The following is an 18,489-nucleotide window of genomic DNA, read 5'->3' as shown; positions in this document are numbered from 1 at the left end:
GGAACATATTATTAGTATACTTTTAATTCATTTTCCTGGATTGGAATTGATGTTTATTATGTGTTGTACTGTTTTACTTTTGTTAGACGGACACATAAATCTGTTTATATGAATCAGGGTGAGAGCAGAGTTTGTTCATATATAGTTTGGGCAGATGTTGTGTTTGGCCCACGCAGCCTCCAGAGAGCCCCACAGCAAAGTTTGGTGTCCCAGAGGAACTTAACTCGACACGAGCTGAAGCTAAGCTCATCTACGCTCAACCCACACAGCCGTGACACTGAATCTACACTTACAGCAGACTTTAGAACTTTGCATTTTTGAACTATGAACTGCACTGAAAATAAAACATATTAATGAAGCATGGAGCTGAGAATTGGCTCATAAAATGACCTGCATCTCTGTCTTTTCTGTTTAATTACAGAATAATAGACAACCCCCTGATGACATAAAATGCTAATATGGGGAGAATGTATGCTAATTTTGCATTTTAAAAAAAGTTAAAATATGCTTCTAAAAGTGCAAATATCTAATATTTATAACAAAGTATATCAGGCTGTCTTAAATGCATTGCACTGAGTGGGGTACCTGCAGACACCAAAGGTATACTTTTTGTCATACACCGCTTTTTTCTACTGGTTCTCAACCTGGGGTTCACGATCCCCACAAGGGGTCGCCAAAGCAACACAGGGTGTTGCAAAGCCGATTTCATTTTTATTGGTGTAAGAAAACATTTTTGAAAGAAATATACAGTAGGACTACATCTCAGCATTTCTTTTATTTCTGTTAGGAAAACTAAATTACATTTTTATTTTTAAAGTTTAGATTCTTATAAAAGATAGAACATTTTAAAAAAATCTCAGGTTAAAGGAGCAGTGTATAAAATGAATGGAGATTTTTTGGCATCTATGAGGATTGCAGATGGCAACTAACTAAAACGTCTTCCAGCTAGAACTCCTTCAGTGTTCATCCTTCAAAAACTGCTTTATTTTATCATTTGCCTCAGATGGCTTTACAAGAATGAACCCTCTGTCCTCGGACCATCACAAATAAGAAAAAAAACACCAAAATTTATCACCATATGAATATAACACAAATAATGTTTCCTTAAACCACTGAAAACAAATGATACCAGTATCAAATGATGCAAAAGAAAAGCTGTTAAGTACTAATTTGGATTGTACTCGGGATAAAAGATGCTTTTTGTATCAAAGTATCTATTTTCATTTTACACAATATGCAAATTAGCTAACTTTCCTGAAATAACAATCTGTTTAGGTTTTGTTGTCAGACAATATTAATTACTTAACTTATGATGTTTTGCGAAGACATGAGTTAAGATTTTGCTTTGATGGTTGGTTCTTACAGTACTCTGTCATCCCTGCATGTTAAATATGTTGGTCTATGATGGTTACAGAGGTTTTACAAGACTGACTTTGATTCTGTCATTGTGTTTGCCAATTACATGAGTACATATAGAATTTAAGAATAAACCCCACATCCCTGCACTGAATCATAAATCCTGTAATGTACATCAAATCAAACGCTGTTCTGTTCCTGATCTCCCCTCTTCGGGGCCCTTCCTGAAAGGCCATTTACTGTAGTGGGCTGTCCAGGCCAATGCCTGCATGTATGTATGTACGCTGCTCTCCACCTGTCATCATATCCCTGCCTCCGCCTCCGTCAACCTGCTTCCAGCCCAGCAACCAGCCAACCAACCAACCAACCAGTACAAGCCTGTTGCTAGGGCAACAGCTGTCTAGGGGATACTTCTTTTGTTTCTCACACCTCCTTTCCTTCATCCTTCTTTTTATCTATCCTTCCTACCCTGACTACTTCTCCTCCTTCACTCCCTCTGTTATCTTTTTACTCATCGATATGTCTGTCTGCCTCTCTCCTAACGTCCCTCTGTCTGTCTCGCCCCATCGTTCGGTCTCCTTCTCTGTCTCTTACTCTCTTGAAGATGGACAGGTCGCTCTGATGCCACAGATCCTTCTAAGTACAAATTCATTTAAAAAAAGGGGAATAAACACACATCTGAGGTTGCCTTTGTAACATATCAGGAAACTCGTTTACAGCAACATCACCATGATGCTTTGAATACATGTGTTATAAAGTATAGACATTCACCTCAGTTTGCAGTTACAGTATGGTTAGCACATTACATGTGGATGTTACAGTCTGAGCATCACTGTTACTGCTGGCATTTAAAGGTTCAGAGATTACGCTAGGTCAGCCCAATGTGATCCTCCCTGCTTCTTTACTCAAGGGACTCTGGGCAGTGTGTGTGTGTGTGTGTGTGTGTGTGTGCGCGCGCGCATATAGATATGCATGTGCTTTTATGTGTATATAGCACCCACTAAATGAACACATATCTCAATGATAAACAAGATTTACGGACTACATCTGCAAAAATTGGCAAACATTCTAAAACTGGAGATCAACATGGCTCTTGGTTTCTGTTCCCTTGTGACAGCACCTAATGCAGCGCCTCATGAAAGCTGTGTTTCATCTTTCAAGCTTCTCTGGGCTGTGTTACTTATTGTGTGCTGCCCTCTACTGGTCAAACAGCAAATCAGACTCTGCCAAATGAAATATTCAACAGTTGGGCAAATTAAATGTTACAATTCAATAATTTTTCATTTTTAAATACTAATAATAAAATTGGTGACAGAATTATATTAAAATTCCACAGCAATTTAAAAGCATAACTGTTTTTGGTTTATTTATGTTGCTTACTTTCTGTATGCTTATTGACCCTTTGTGTGCTTGTTTGTTTACTTTCCTTCATTACATGACTTTTGTATGTGTTTATTATCCTCACTGATATGAGATTCCTTTTAAGCCCCTCAGGGTTTCTTAATCTCACATGCACAACTTTGTCTTCTTTGGTTGCTGTATTTCTGTTTTTTGGTTTTGTGCAAACAAACTTTAAAACTTACTTTTCCTGCCCACATACAGCCAAAATCATGACAGTCAATTATGTAAATTCTGTGCCTTACAGTGAGATGAAAAGTAAGTTCTCAGTCAAACTGCACTCAAATTGATTGACTAAAAAAATTTTGTGAAAGACATTTCATTTGTCACAACAGGAAAAACACAGGTGCAAATAATGAAAGTCAATGATGGCTGTTTCAGTTGAGTTGCAGCATCCTGACATTGTGCATGCTGGCTCACTGTTAAGCGGTCGAGACCTACTGGGACATTTTAACACAACGAAGCCATTGTTAATGTTATTACAGCTGCGCTTATCAAAATGTCTACGATAAATTCCCTCGTGAAATGGTAATCAAGGAAAATGGTTTCAGCTTTGTGATTTAGAAATACTACTGAAACAATATCGTGTAAAGTGCATGTTTTATGGATGCCTGGTAGACATTTATTGCATGTTAATCCCTCTCTCTCTGCCCCATTTCCTGTCACTCTTCAGCTGCACTATCATAAAATAGAAATCTTAGCTTACACTGAATTCTCTGGCCTTCAATCTCTGTGAGAACTAGTCTGCAAGTTAAACTTAAAACAGTCTATGGTAAAATCTCAGATATACTGATTGACATTTCAATGATTTCTACAGGACGCAGAGGCTGGGCATAGAAACACATGCAGGCTGCAGCGTCTTAAGATGCAGAAATGGTGTTTAAGAGACCATATGACTTCATTCCAGGCAGCACAGACTTAAACTTATGTTAACGGAGCAACAGCCCCCACATCGCCTGGTTTTTATTTGTTTGCCTTTTTGTTTTCCTGGTTATTACAGCATGTATCGTAGGTGCCACATATTTGTGTGTGTGTGCATGTGTGTGTGTGTGTGTTGTCTATCTTCCTGCCTGTGAATACCTGTGCGCCTGAATGTCTGTCATTGCTTTTTCGCCTCTGCAGTGATGCGGGAGAAAATGAGGCTAAAGGTGAACGCTGCAGGTCTGGCAGTTCACATAAAATTACTCCAAATGCAAAAATCTTCTTTAATTTTTTAATTTTCTAACTGACTGTGTAACAGCATTATGAATATTAATTATGCAAAACAAAGTTATAATTTTAAGAAAAAATGCCATGAACAAAAATCCCAAAACTCATTTAAATCTAGTACACTTTTAAAGGGATGCCTGAACTTTATTTTGTGGTTTGTGTCTGTTGTGAGAGTATCAGATGTTACCCACCTGTGAGGATGTTCTCAGCCACGACTTTGACCTGCACCTCCAGTGAGTGCTTAGAGGTGTAAGTGATCTCAGCGGTGACGTGAGCGACCTCGCCGATGAACACAGGAAACAGGAACTCTGTCTTCTCCACCCGAACCAGAGCTGCCAAACAGCGGTCCTAGAGAGGAAAAACAGCAGACCTAAAACTTGACAAACATATTTTCACAGCAAAATCATCACCCTTAGCAGACTGATAACAGTCAGGGTACGCCACAGAGACACTTATCAGCGAAGTTTAAAGGTACAGTGATGTCTCCAAAAGATAAATACAGTTATGTGCCACCTTTGCATAAATTAATTTTTTTAATGATGAGCTAATTCTTCTGCACTTCTGTATCTTCCTGTTTTGGGTGTTTTTGGGTGAGTGTAACCTGATAGAGCAACTGTTACTGTGTAAGCTGCCTGAAATTTCAAATACTTCAAAATCAATGAATGGCAGACGTCAGGATGAAATCCCGCTGTACCATAACATTACTACTAAAGATAAAGCACAGAAATGGAAAGGACTTGATGTTTTAGATGAAGGATCTCCATTCTTGATTACAAAAGTTTAGTGTGTCAATGCCTGTTGTGTCCAAAAATGTGTTTGTCCTTAAATCTTATCTGAGCAGTGAAACATGTATGCTCACATTGTTGTAGTAGTTGAGATGGCAATCAAATGATGCAAGTCAAAAGCCGGTTAAAGTTCACCAGGTGAAAAGTAAAACCAAGACAGTGAAAAGGAACAAATGTGTGTGAAACAATCCTGATTTAAAAACAAAAATAATGTAGCCATGCAGTTTGGAAATGAAAGATTTAAAAGCTGTTTTATACCGTTATCAAACCAAATGACCTATGTGGAGCTTTATCATGGTTTTCAGATTACTGTCTCAAATGAAATAAACCAGTTATTTGTTTTAATACAAGACAAACTGTATTCATAAACATTTTATGTTCTCTGAAGCAGTGATTGTGAAATGTTTTTGGGTTTTTTTTTTGTTGTTGTTTTTTTAACTAAACCCCTTAATGCAAAGCAAGGACCACATGCTGCAGAGGGAAACAACTCTATTACATTTGCCTAATTTTCACATTTTGGATTTTTTTCTTCAGATTTCATATTAATAAAAGAAGTGGCTAATATAACTAATAACAATGTTTTTCTTTATTGAACACTTCACATTTATTGATTATTGTGCACAATATATTTTTGTCTATTCACTCGAGTGCGAGTGTGTGCGAGTGTGTGTGTGTGTATGTGTGTGTGTGTGTGTTGTCTGTCTTCCTGCCTGTGAATACCTGAATGTCTGTCATTCTTTTTTCTCCTCTGCATTGATGCGGGTGAGAATGAGGCTAAAGGCAAGTCAGGAGGCTCACATAAAATTAATCCGAATCCAAAAATCTTTTTAAATGTATTAATTTTCTAACCAAGGGTGTAACAGCATTATGAATATTAATTATGCAAAACGATTAGGAACACTTTTAGAAGCAGGACACATTTTAGAATTCACATTTTCTACTAATAATAAACCACTTAAAGGAATGCTTCATCCATAAAATGATCAATCGTTCAATCAATCACTCAACACTTGTTACGCAGAACTGGTGAAGATAATTTTGTTTTTCTTGCATGCCTCCACAGTGAACGGAGAATCCAAAAAAGGCAAACATTCTTCATGATTTTAAGTAAACAGGGTCCAAGTCTTATTTATCCAGTCATATGCACAGTAGTTCCTAAAGACATTCATTTACCCTTACACATTAAATGAAGAAACACTTCTGCCTACCAGGAGCATGCCCAGAGTGTGCATGAGACTGATTGCACTGACCTCTTTTAAATAGTAAGGTTTTTAGCAAAAATGCATGTGTTTGGGAAGCACTGAGGATACGACTGGATAAATGAGAGTTTGATAAAACTACACGAGTTGTGTGAGTGTTTGTAAATGGATATTTTTATATAGTTATGAACAGTTGTGGATATAATTTTGTTAAATGTTGACCCCATTTACTTATTTTTTGATTCTTAGTTCACCATGAAGGCATGCAAGAAAAACAAAGTCTTTTTTTGAATTCAAGGTCACATGCTATGAGTAACTGATTTGGTCATTTGATCATTTAGTGTTTGGAGTATTCCTTACCTAAACAACATATCGAAAGAAGTCCTGCAATCTTTATTTACCAACATAACAATAAAACAGTTTAGAGGAGGGTCTGAATGTAGTCAATGTCTCTTACCCCGTTCTGTGTGTTGCAGTGTCGTGTGCCAACGATGCATCCAGCCTCCTCAATCATCTTGAGGATGATGCCGCCGTGGACGTTGCCCACAATGTTGGCGTCGTCTGGCCGCATGATCCTGCAGTGAATAGAAGATAAGTTAGCATGACTGTGGATATGGCAGTGGGATTAACAACAATAATTAGCATCATGTGTTATTACTATAGCATCTTGTAGTAAGAGTTCTTGTGATCCTGTTGGAAATTAAAATAATATCCATCATTAAAGCAGAAAACCTGACCAGCCTAGTCACCTATTGATTCTGTGGGAAGTGGCATTAAGTTGAAACATCGCTGAGCAATGATTTTTATATTAAAAACAGTCTCTTCTTTGTCTATAACAACTGGTACTTAAAAGGTAATTAAAATTAAAATTAAAATTAAAAAGTAAAGTTGGAGCAAACAACTTGGGACAGTCTTGGGTTGTGTAAGGCAGCAGATGCTTCATTCGAAATATCACAGTTTTTGCAAAATGTGTGTGGGCGGTGTTTTCAGTTGAAGTCACTGAGCAATAGCTAACTGCATTTCAAACACCTGACATAGTTACTGATTTATTTAGTTAAATCAGGCTGATATTTAGTTGAAGTTGTAGATTGTTTGTTAAGAAAGAATCTGACTTGTGTCTGTTGACAAAAGGAGAACTGCTCTGATGTGCTCCTAGATAATCACTCATGAGTTAAAAGGACTTCTGTCGCTGGAGAATTGTAAAGATTTTTTTTTTTTTTTAACTCCAACCTCATCTCACCCTGTTTATCTTATGACATACAACATCAGTCACTGACTACACAGCATGCTGTCATACACATCAGCTGTTCTCAGTTCCTCCCTGTGTGGGTTAAACTGGTCTTACTAGTTATGATCCAATCCGTTCACCTGCTCCGAGGTAGCAAACACACAAGGTATGCATCATTGCATTGAGATCTTAGTTTGAAATGGGATGGTAAAAATTTTTAAGAATGCGAGCATTGTGCAATACAGAGGAAGGAGACTGACACTATTAGCAATCCTAAACTACAGTTGGGTGATTGTTAAAGTCAAGGAGAGCTGATTGTTTTATGTTTGGTTTATGGTTATAACAATATGGTTATAACAATAATTAACCATCTCAGGATTACAACTGATGCCAGTTTGAAATGATTAATGTTCTTTGTTTACATGAATGACAGAGTATGGTAGACGTCCTCTAAAAACAGTCTGAGTCAGAGTTACATGTAAACTCGTGCTGAATTTTACAGTTGCAGCATTACGTAACCGTTCACTGCCTTGATGCCACAAACAAAGCAGGACTACACCCAGCCAAAGTTATTATAATTAACTAAAAGTAAACTAAAACCCAAAACTAGATGTGAAAAACAATGAAATGAAAATAAAAACTAGACTTTGGAGAAAAAAGTAATTGAAACAATATCATGTAATTACAAACACAAGCATGAAGGGGCACTGGTGAACTTTAGACCGGCGTGTCTCAATGATTGTGGATCAACTGCCTTCACAAAGTGATTTTTGTATTGTAAGACTGACTGTGAACTTCTTAAATCTTTCCCCTTACTTTGACTCCGAACTAAATCAAACTGATACTGAAATATATATATAGAACATTTTTTGAAAATAAAAACTGAACTCACACAAGCACACCCACTCTGGAAACTCACAAACTAAACTGAATTGAAAACAAAAATGAATTTATTTTTTTTTAAATAATAAATAACTACCATACAGTACAGTGATAAATACTACTGTATATAGAGAGATAAGAAATGTGCTAATTTACTATTATTTTACTTTACTTTAATATTAAATTACATATAAAGCAAAACATTATAAACTGCTTATATTTTAATCCATCAACAGCAGCATAAGCTACAGCCTCAAAACTGACCAGATTTCAATCAGCACCTCTCTGACAGTCCAAACAATAATTAGAAAGTTTTACAAACGCAGTAAATAGTTTAGTTATGTTCTTTTGACAACTTCAGATATTCAGTTTTGTGTGTGTGTGGGAAGCATAGAAAGAGTGCACCAGAGACTGTATCTTGTAAATTCAGCATCACTGGCCGTGTGTGCGCATTAGAGATGAACTACCTGCTGAGTTGATAATTAGAGCCCTGCTGAGCTCCTGCCTCCCCATCTCTCCTGTCATCTCTGCTGACTTGCTGACTTTGACTGGCTTGGCGTCTCTCCACCACCGCTGCCGTCTCGGCCTTGCTGTTCCTCCGAGGCATAAAGCAACGCATCTTGGCTCTCTGATTGACTCTCAGTCTCACCCTCTGGCCCACTTCCCTTTTATATTATCTCTAAAGTCACGTTTTCTGAGATTTTGGGCACTTATATGCTGTGGTGAGCGATGTCATGCGGTGTTAACATTGACCCCGCCTTAGTCGTCACGACTAGTCAAACTGGATCTCAGCACACCCACTGATGCACAAATAGACAACAGATGACCAACATAATCTGTCATAATCACATCTAGGTTTGTGTGCCACAGCTGACAAACAGGCAGAATAAGAAATAACTCAGTAACATATTTGCCAAGAGGCCAAGAGACACATATGACTCCCACTTGAGACTTTCAAACATATTGTTTTTGTTGAGTTAGAATCTGTTTTCTTTCCAAAACAGTGTGACTTATAGCTTTATTTCATGAAAAACATGTCTAAGAACTAAGAACCCCCCCCCTTTAGGTCGCAAAAAAAAAAATTACAGGGGGGTTGCGAGACCATCTTGATTTTAAGGGGTGTTGTTTTTTGTCATTCTGGTGAAGAAAATTAAATTAAATAGTTATTTCAAAGTTTAGATTATTAAAAGATATAAACTCAAAATATACCCCCACACACAACTCAAATTGCACTTACTGTTTACATCCATGTATGTGAAAACATGGGTGCTTCACATGCGTCTTCCCCCCAACAGCACAGAAGATCTACACAATTAACACAGTTTCGAAGTGTGCACCCAAGGTTCTTATGTTATAGCCGAAAATATGTTTCATGAGGTCACCGTGACCTTGACTTTGGACCTTCAACCACCAGATTCTAATCAGTTCATTCTGGAGCCCAAGTAGAGGTTTTTGCCAAATTTGAGGAAACTCCCTCATTCGCAAAAATTAGACAGAGGCAAGATCACAGTGACCTTGACCTTTGAACACCGAGTTCTAATCAGCTCATTGTTGGAATTCAAATGAATGTTGATGTGAAATTTGAAGACATTTCCTCAAGGTGTTCTTGAGCTGTCCCAGTCACAAGAATGAGACGAATGCAAGGTCACTGTGACTTTGACCTTTTACCATCAAAATTTAATCAGCTCATCCTTTAGTCTACTCAAATGTTTGTGCCAAATTAAAGAAATTCCCTTGAGGCTTTCTTAAGATATCATATTCACAAGCTGGCCGGATGTATGTACAGACAACTCGTAAACATAATTCCTATGCATTAAAAAATCTCACAGGATAAGGGCAAAGCGAAGACCTGAAAACAAGCTACTCTCGCAGAGCCTTTAGTCTCTGCGACACAGCCTCGTCCTGCAATTCAAAAGGAGCTAATAGAACAACGGCGAAGCATCGGGAAGAAGAAAAAATCAGAATTTGTCAAAAAAGAAGCCTATTCAGTATTTATGACTGTTAAAGATAAACAGATAGATAAAAACATAATACAACCAAAGAATTGTACAAAACGTTTCTAAAATATTAGGAATACTTATCTGATGTAATATTAACAAAAAATCTGCTCAAAATTCATTCAATTCGCATTAACTTCTGCAGTTAATGCGCTCACTATTTGTGTTGAGTGTACTGTTTATCAGCTGTTCTGTTCTGTTACTGTTCTGCATTAAATATAACATGAAATATCCATTAAATATGTAACTTAGTCAGTGATTGTCAGTTTAGTCAACAATAGAAAAGACAAAAATTGAGGACCACTCCTCTAGACCCGAAATGGTATGGAGCACAAACATACAAGAAGACAGCAATACAAAGATAAACAACCAGAACGTATCACCAGCACAAACTGCGTAATTTAAAGCAGGGCAGACCATTACTCAAAAAAGCACCTGGTTTATATACTGTCCTTGGTTTATCTTTGTTTTTATTATAATACAAGTTTAAACATGGACTAGTTGTTTGGCAGGTGTTTCTTCCTGCTCTCAACAATGTTTGTGTTTTGACATTCAAATTACATATGATATTCATCCATCCATCCATTCAGAAAGTTGTCATTACATAAGTTACAAAACTGTTTATTCCTTTCCACGTCTTTGTTTCTGTTATTTTAGGAATTGTGCTATTAGAAACTTAAAGATTACAAACAGGCTGGGCATTCCTCCTGTTCTCACAAATAAGATACATACCAAACTTTAAGTCCTCTTTAAGTTCACAATACAAGTCACACAATGGCAAACTCTGGAGCTTAGAACAAGATAACAACCAACACAGTTAACAGTTGCCACAATATCTGTCCCTTAAAATATTCTATGTAAATGTAGTAATCAGTTATCGCGATATATCACTGGCACACAACAAACGAGTCAACAGAAGCACAGGCAAAGCCACGCCTAAAGCCACTGATAAGGCTTCAAGAAGGGTAACCAAAAGAATAAAACTGTTGTTTCCAGAATTGATTTAAAGTCCAGGTTTGAAAGCCTACAAGTCTGAAAGTCCCTCTGCCATTTAGTCCTGTTTACATATACCTTCCAAAATGATGGATCTCTTCTATTAAACACAGTGAAGCATAACGTCCTTTCACAATGCTGATGTACTGTAAACCTCACAGGAGCCTGATGTAAAAAAATTCCTCTGTACGTGCTGTTTTGTAATGAACTGACAACCCAAAAGTAAATCATCACTGAAGAATGAGCTCTTGTCTGGATTGTGAATGTATGCTTATATGAATACTACATATCTAGAAGAAAGAGATTTTCTACACAAGCCATGGTGCGCAGACTTTTCAGTAGCTTATATGGTTTTGAAATTGTAACACCCACACACTGCACCTAAATGTTGTGTTTTTTTCACATTATGTCTCATTATTTTGAATAAGTGCCTTCTGGACTAGCGACAGCATTACAATTAAGCTTACAAATAACCAAAAAGGCATACTGGTGCCATGAACAAGTGCGTCAATACAATCAAAATCTTCTCACTGCTTGCTGAAACAAACAAAACACCTGACTGTTACCTGGGTAGAGTAGGAAAGCGGCAACAACTGTGAATAAGCCTCAGAAAAACATATCTCGGCATCATGTCTGTCCTGAGTACCATCAGTAAGAAGATGACAAAGCACGCAGCAGTGACTGGGGTGGACGGTTTTGCATCACAAGCAGGGGTGAGCAGTTTTAATCAGGCAATTTTACATTACCAGGTAAGACAGGTATTCATCAAACACTCAAAACTGTCCAAACACCTCAATCTCCTGTATGATTTCACAGAAAGACACACACCAATTGACCACCCATTACTTAAGTTTTGCATTTTCAAAGGACATTTGTGTTAGCAACAATGGCTGAAGGAAAAAAATATTTTTATTTTGGTGACTTTTAACTGATGCACTCGTACAAAGCAACGTGCACGTAATAACAGGTGAAGCTTAAACCTAAATTATCACATTTGTAAGATGTAATAGTAAGATATTGTCAAGGTCAGGGCCCCAAAAATATCCAAACTGAGCAGAAAAGAGTAAAGAAAAAAAAGTGTGTAAGATTTAGGGGAATTTAGTTGCTGTGATCTAGTGGTGCGGTTTGCAGACTGTAAACAGCTTTGTTCAAGAGGTTTTTTACCAAGAGTAAGTAAAATTAGATGTAATGAAAAAAAAGTCAGAGTGGAGAACTTGAAAGGCAACATTCAAGTTTGCAGCCCAGGAAGAGTTTAAATGAGAAAAGGGCGAAGTACATTTGACTCCAATGTTAGGTTCCTCTTTAAAGAGAAGACAGAAAGAAACCTGTTTTTTACAGAGAGGCTGGTGTATTTTATCACCTGGAGTTGTAGTGAAAAAGAGTCTAAACAGAGCAATGACTAGGCTGTTTGGACAAGGAAGTCTGCGTATCCCAGGGTGACTTTAAGTGGTAGGAAGTTTAAATTTGTTGTATATGCAGCTAAGGGGAGAGTTTGGAAAGGCTTAAAACAAAGCCGACTTCAGTATCTTGGTGTAGGTTCATAATGAGTGTTTCGGGCGGAAGCTGCAGTGGTCCAGAAAGTGGATCACTGGCAATAAGCTCAGCAAAGTCCCAAGTCAGGAAGGTATTAAATTTGATTCAGCAAGTTAGAGTGCAAATGCACACAAATGTCCCTGTAAAATACTTCAGAAGACTTTAACACTGTTTAAAATATAAATACTAATGGTGTAGCACATACTATGAGGCCGATTCTGCATTCAGACTGTGTTTTATTTCTGCATAAACAATGATTTTTTTTTTCTGATTACACTACATTGAAAAAATAAACCAGCATTTCACATGTTCACATCAAACAATTGTTGCCTCAACATTGCAACCAACAGACACACTTAATTTTGAGTGAAGGGAGCCGCCATATTCATTGACAAACCTGTATACTGTATGTACATAAAAAAATGTAAAAACAGCTGACCATCTCCCTATATTTGCATACACACACCCATAACTGTAAACTGTTCTAGTGTTTGAACCGAGGATAAAGGTCATCGTAGGAAGTGTGGGGATTATTTTCTGTGGGCAGATTCAAATGAGTAGATGCAACAAAAATAGATAAATATTTCCAACGAAAATTAAATTCATAAAATAATCCTCAAACCTGTTCATTTGCACCATTACACAAATATGTAAGCTGAATACACTATACAAACCGTTATGATAATGTTGCTCATGTTTCAGTCATTTAAAGGTCTAAATCACATCAAGTTAAAAAGGCTTCGCAGTTTTCACTCAGTCCAGAATCAACTGATCGGCCTCATATAACAACTTTTTAAAACACAACACAGCATGTAAACCAGCTTCTCTCACTGAGAGATACAAACTGTATTCAGCCTGTCTGGAGACCGTGTTTTCAGGTTATGACTATTGTTGCTTTAAGGATTTGTTTGCACAAGAGAAAGCACAGCCAAAATCTTATCAAAAAAAGGATATCACAAACAAACAGGTGGAAATTTTCATTATGATATTACTTGAGTTGAACAGTCTATTAATCTATCTATCTATTGTATATACTATTTATTTATATATATGTATATACTTTTTAATAATGTTAGAGTGGCCACATTGAAGATTACACATGGATTTTTAAAAAAATCTTTATACATTACCTACAGTTGTTATTTGTGAGATGTGTAGCTGGTAAATGTAATGTGTATGTTCTATGTTTAGACGTCTCCTGTTGTTGTATTTCACTGTGAATGTAGCTGCTGTATAAAGTCATTTCCATAAGGATCAATAAAGTATCTATTTATCTATATATCTTTAAAAACCTGTAAGCAATGACATGTTTGTAGTCATTTCTCGCAGAGGTCAATGAAGGGACCATGTGATTATAATTATCATTCAATGAGGAAAGATGATATGATGACAGACTCAACGGTTGAATCTTACTTTTAAGATCTCTCCTGAAAAGTGCTTTCACTATAACCAAACCACCTCATGACGTGATTTTGTCAGTGTGTCTTGACATACAGGTTGAAACTGCTCTCTTCTTAAATCCGAACATACACGAATCATTAAGTGGTTCGACGGTGTGTCAAAATGTGGCGGTATTTGCTACATAAACTAGGCTTATAATAAATACAATTGGTACAAACAGGTGATATACCCGATCAGGTCTCTCAGATGATGCAGAGATCTGATGATGCAAGCAGAGGCGTCCTAGCTGTAATAATCAGATCGAGGTCTGGTGAGGGTGCATGCTGCTGCATTAAGGTCTGCTACAACTGTGACCCATTTTCAAAGCAAACTTAACTTTCATATTCTCCCAGGCTTATGGTTCCTGTGTGTATGTGTCTGTGTATTCAGATGATTGTAGTGTTTTCTTGTTGTTGTTTTTGGTAGGGCCAGGGGGTCGATTTTGTTGTGTTTCTGTTGATAAGTCATGCTCGTGCGGTATTCTTATATATGTTGCTTAGGCTTCCTGTATTCTCATCTTTTCCTTTTTATTTTATCTAAAGAACTTTCAGTTTTCATGTGATGAGTGTGCTGTTTAAATAAAATTGGCATTCAAAGTGAGAACCAATGTTCATGCTGCTGTTTGGGAATCATTTAAAACTATGGGGCAACTGCAAAATAAATTCAAACATTAAGTTTAATTGTAACATGTTGCAGGCTATGAAAAAACATAACTTTTGATGAAGAGTAATCTTTATATGAACTGAAAAGAAATGTTTGAAGCAGTTAAGTTCAGTCACTGTTGTACAGTGAGATGGCTATATAGCGCCACCCATGGGCAAGTACAACACACTGCGTGCTGGTGGGAATTCATTTCCTATTTCTATGCCTATTCATTGCAAAGGTATTTTAATAAGTAACAGTCATTACCACTGTATCACACTCAGCTGACTGCTTCCTTTCAGTGCCCTTCCTTATTATCTTAATGATAGAAATCAAGGATGAACTACACGCGACTTAACAGCACATTCCAGACAGTTTACAGGAGCAAAATTATCCCGCTATGTCCACGCTATGAAATAAAACTTTGATCGGAGTTTCGGTGAGATGATGGCGACCTTAGTGTGTCCTTGGTAGTTTAAGCGTGTGTCCTGCCGGTGCTAACCGCGTTGAGATCATCACATACGACATAAATGGTCAGCATGTCTGCCGGGAATCTATCGGCTAAATAAACCGAAAACGCGCCCAATGCTGCATCACAAAACAGCCAACATGACGCTGTCAACCACAGAGAGGACACAGTAGCCTCAGTGTTGGCTGCAGTGAATATAACAGGATTTGAAGCGGATTATCTGGGTTATCATCCTGTGAGGAGGGACGCCGGTAGCCGCGTTACCTTCGTCATTTGATCAACAGCACATTGTAGCATGTGAAGGTTGCTACATGCTCGCGCAGGTGTCGTAATAAACGTCCTACCTGCATATTTGAAGCGGAGATGCTGCCTCTCGCTCCTGTGGTGCCGACATGCTGCTGCTACTGCTGCTGCTGCTGATGATGATGATGATGATGAGCTCTCGGGGGTTGTTGGTCTCGTGTTGCAGCGTGATACTGTGAGATGTGAAAGGGAAGTGTGACTCCTCCGGTGTCCGCCGGCTGCTCTGTCTGGTCTCTTTACAGAATGACTCATCTGTGGGAAGAGTAGGCTACTTAGACTTTGAAGAGATGTTTATACAATGTAACTAGATTGTTTTGCAAACATTCAAAAATGACTTAAACCAAACAAAAACCATTATCGTGCGTGTAGTGTCCGGTGTCTCTGAAAGAGCTCAGGAAAGACATGATTGTGCAACGGAACTAGAAAACGTAACCATGTCAAGCACCCAGAGGCGTCGGAGGAGGGCAGCAGAGACTGCATTTCCTCTAACGTGCTCAACGCAGGCGCAGTATTTTTTGTTGCCTGTTGTGGGCGCCTTTCACCACAACATCCATGCTGACTGACGGTTTTCATTCTGTTCAAATCTACTTCACAGATGTGTCCGCTTCTCCATATGTCACCAGGCTTTTTGCTTATTAAACACAGAGTTGTTTCCATATAAGGGAATATTGCATCATGTTTGCTGCAACACTGTTCAGTTCAAAGTCTGGAGACGCTTTGGTTTCCATGGTCCTATTTTTGAAAGCAACCTCTAAACATTTTTTTTCCTTTTAATACACTGCATCTCAGCACACAACAGTTTGGGTGTGCGTTTTGCTGTGGGATATTTTTTGTTGCAATTGTAATGCAAGTTTATCCTTTGTGTTAAGTGTGCCAACAAAATAGCGTTTTCTTTCACATTACCATAATATGACCATCATATAATGTATAGCTGCGCGTTAAGGATGCGCAATTACGCACATGAGCATGGAAAATTTTCTGCAAAATTCTGACAAAGTGTAAACGAAAACACAACACAAGATCTTACCACGATATCGCGGTTTTATTTGTTTTTATATAACATATATACAACATTTGCTTTAAATAGCACAAAATAAAACATCCCATCAGAGATACTTACAATGACACATAATATGTCTACAGAGTTCATCTGCACAGACTCAGGACACTGAAGTCTATAGTGCAAATTCATACAGACTGACCCTTTGGGTCTTACAGGGCTGTTTCAACGGCCCTTCATCACTTAGTCCGCCGCGAGGACTAAATATTTAACGTATACATACATGCAGATTTAAAAAAAATACGACTGTCTAAATTTGTCAACTTATACAGGACAACAGACTCGTGCGCAAAACGTAAGTATATAATACTCAACAGATACGATTTAACGATGAATTCTGGCTTTTCATCAACGGAAGCGAAGCGGTGAATCACTGTGTATATTTACAAGTGACGCTATCTCAACGTGCTGCCTACATATGACACACTTTACAGTTTATCACACGCTTAAGAAATCTACCAGGGTCTCCACATGGCAGCGCTGACAGGCTGCGGGCTTGGCTGCGCTCTGCTGGGAGCCACTGCGCTGCTGCTGCGGGGCTGGCTCTCCAGTCTGGAGCTGAAGCTGGATTTGAGGCTCAGGAGTCTCTGTTGGATCTGAGGGAGAGTCTTGGAGCTCTGGGCGCAGCAATTCAGGCAGGTTGGGGTGGCGTTGGTGGACATAGACTGCTGGACGAAGTCGTCGACCCGCTGACACGCGTCTTGATCCAGGCTCGTTTTGGGGAGCAGAGCGGAGACGCGCTGAAGGCAGGCTTTGTAGCCTTCCTTGTAACTGTTTGATGAATCTGAAAAAGACAGTGAAACGTTAGTTTTTTTGTCTAAAAGTGCCACAAGTCCATTATTTATATATTTATCAACCGAAGTGTTCAAAAAGCAAAACCATGACTTACTTTTGGTATTAACAGGGGGGATGTCGCTCAGGAACCTCACAGTCATTTCTAGGATGTCGGCTTTCTCAAGCTTGGAGTAGCGAGACTTCTGGAGAAAATAATTAAAAGAAAATGTTAAAAACATGAGTCAAACGTTTGCTCTGACTTCAATATATCTGAGTTGATATGCGTGTGTAGAAATAGATGTAATAACTTACATCTCTGCCTGTGAGGGGAAGGATGAGGCTTTTCAAATGGTTCAGGCTGTCGTTGATACGGGCGCGCCTTCTTTTTTCCATCAAAGGTTTCATTGCCTGAAAAGAACAAATCATGGTTAGAATTCGTAAATTACATTAAGTGCATATCAGAGAACATTTTCAATATAATGAAGCAAAATCCAGTGACTTCGCTTACCTTTCTGAGCTCGAGAGCCTCTTTTCTTTTGGCCACAGTTAGCCTTGGAGAAAAAGACTGGAGAGATTCACAAGTCATGTTTGGAGACATTTTCAGCTTTGTCTTCGTGGCAGAGAAGTGTCCAAAACAGAAGTCGGTGAAGATGTGTCTCAAACGGCCAAGGGCTGCGGTATATATGCAGCTCCGTGGCGTCGGTTAACGTGCGTCACGGGTACGCCCCCAAGCCAACATGAAACGATTTGGACTGACAAAGTGTTCGATAGAAACAACAAAAAACCATCAAATTTAGTAAGATAACCATCTGTCTTCTACTCTAATCCACGCATAACAACTATAGCGCGTGTCTGCGTTATGATCCATAGACCAAATAAAATAAAATCTGCGTCAACAAGCTGGAGAGATGTGTGCGTAAAGACGCTTGACGTTTGGATGCACCGAGTTATCACCAAATATAAGATTTGCAAACTCTTTAGGCTTATATTATATATATCAGCACACAGATACGTTCATTATTTCATATAAAGTAAACTGATTATTGTTGAATATTTATCGTAAAACACACTAATATATTTAGTTAGGGGTGCGTAATTACGCAGCCCCCATTGTGGCTGGGTACACAATATATATGGTATATTTAAAGTTATATGGCATTCGATTAGTTTAAAATCGAATAATGTAACATAACAGATTTCATTAAAAGATAATATTTTCTC

General features: G+C 38.2%; 2 protein-coding genes across 3 annotated transcripts in view; both read right to left on the bottom strand.

Annotated features, from left to right (window-relative positions):
• acot7 (acyl-CoA thioesterase 7) overlaps window positions 1-15,684 on the bottom strand; it is a 75,417-nt gene extending 59,733 nt beyond the window's left edge. Inside the window, exons 1-3 of one of the 2 annotated variants that reach the window (XM_042491913.1) lie at window positions 15,476-15,684; window positions 6,405-6,522; window positions 4,155-4,311 (exon numbers count right to left, since the gene is read on the bottom strand). In XM_042491913.1, the coding sequence (XP_042347847.1) occupies window positions 4,155-4,311; window positions 6,405-6,522; window positions 15,476-15,525 (325 nt within the window). In that variant the 5' untranslated portion in view covers window positions 15,526-15,684. Of the gene's footprint in view, window positions 1-4,154; window positions 4,312-6,404; window positions 6,523-8,524; window positions 8,758-15,475 lie in introns of those variants that run through there. The other variant, XM_042491912.1, reaches the window with a different exon arrangement.
• A 1,175-nt stretch (window positions 15,685-16,859) lies between these two features.
• LOC121947040 (transcription factor HES-2-like) lies at window positions 16,860-17,877 on the bottom strand. Its single transcript, XM_042491915.1, has 4 exons — window positions 17,777-17,877; window positions 17,581-17,676; window positions 17,384-17,471; window positions 16,860-17,278 (listed from the first exon to the last, which is right to left on the bottom strand). The coding sequence occupies exons 1-4, from the start codon at window positions 17,864-17,866 to the stop codon at window positions 16,950-16,952; spliced, it is 603 nt and encodes a 200-aa protein (XP_042347849.1). The 5' UTR covers window positions 17,867-17,877; the 3' UTR covers window positions 16,860-16,949.
• Between the last annotated feature and the right edge of the window lie 612 nt (window positions 17,878-18,489).

This window comes from Plectropomus leopardus, chromosome 8, assembly GCF_008729295.1.
Source record: "Plectropomus leopardus isolate mb chromosome 8, YSFRI_Pleo_2.0, whole genome shotgun sequence".
NCBI lineage: Eukaryota > Metazoa > Chordata > Actinopteri > Perciformes > Serranidae > Plectropomus > Plectropomus leopardus.
This window is presented reverse-complemented; position numbering and strand designations above follow the sequence as displayed.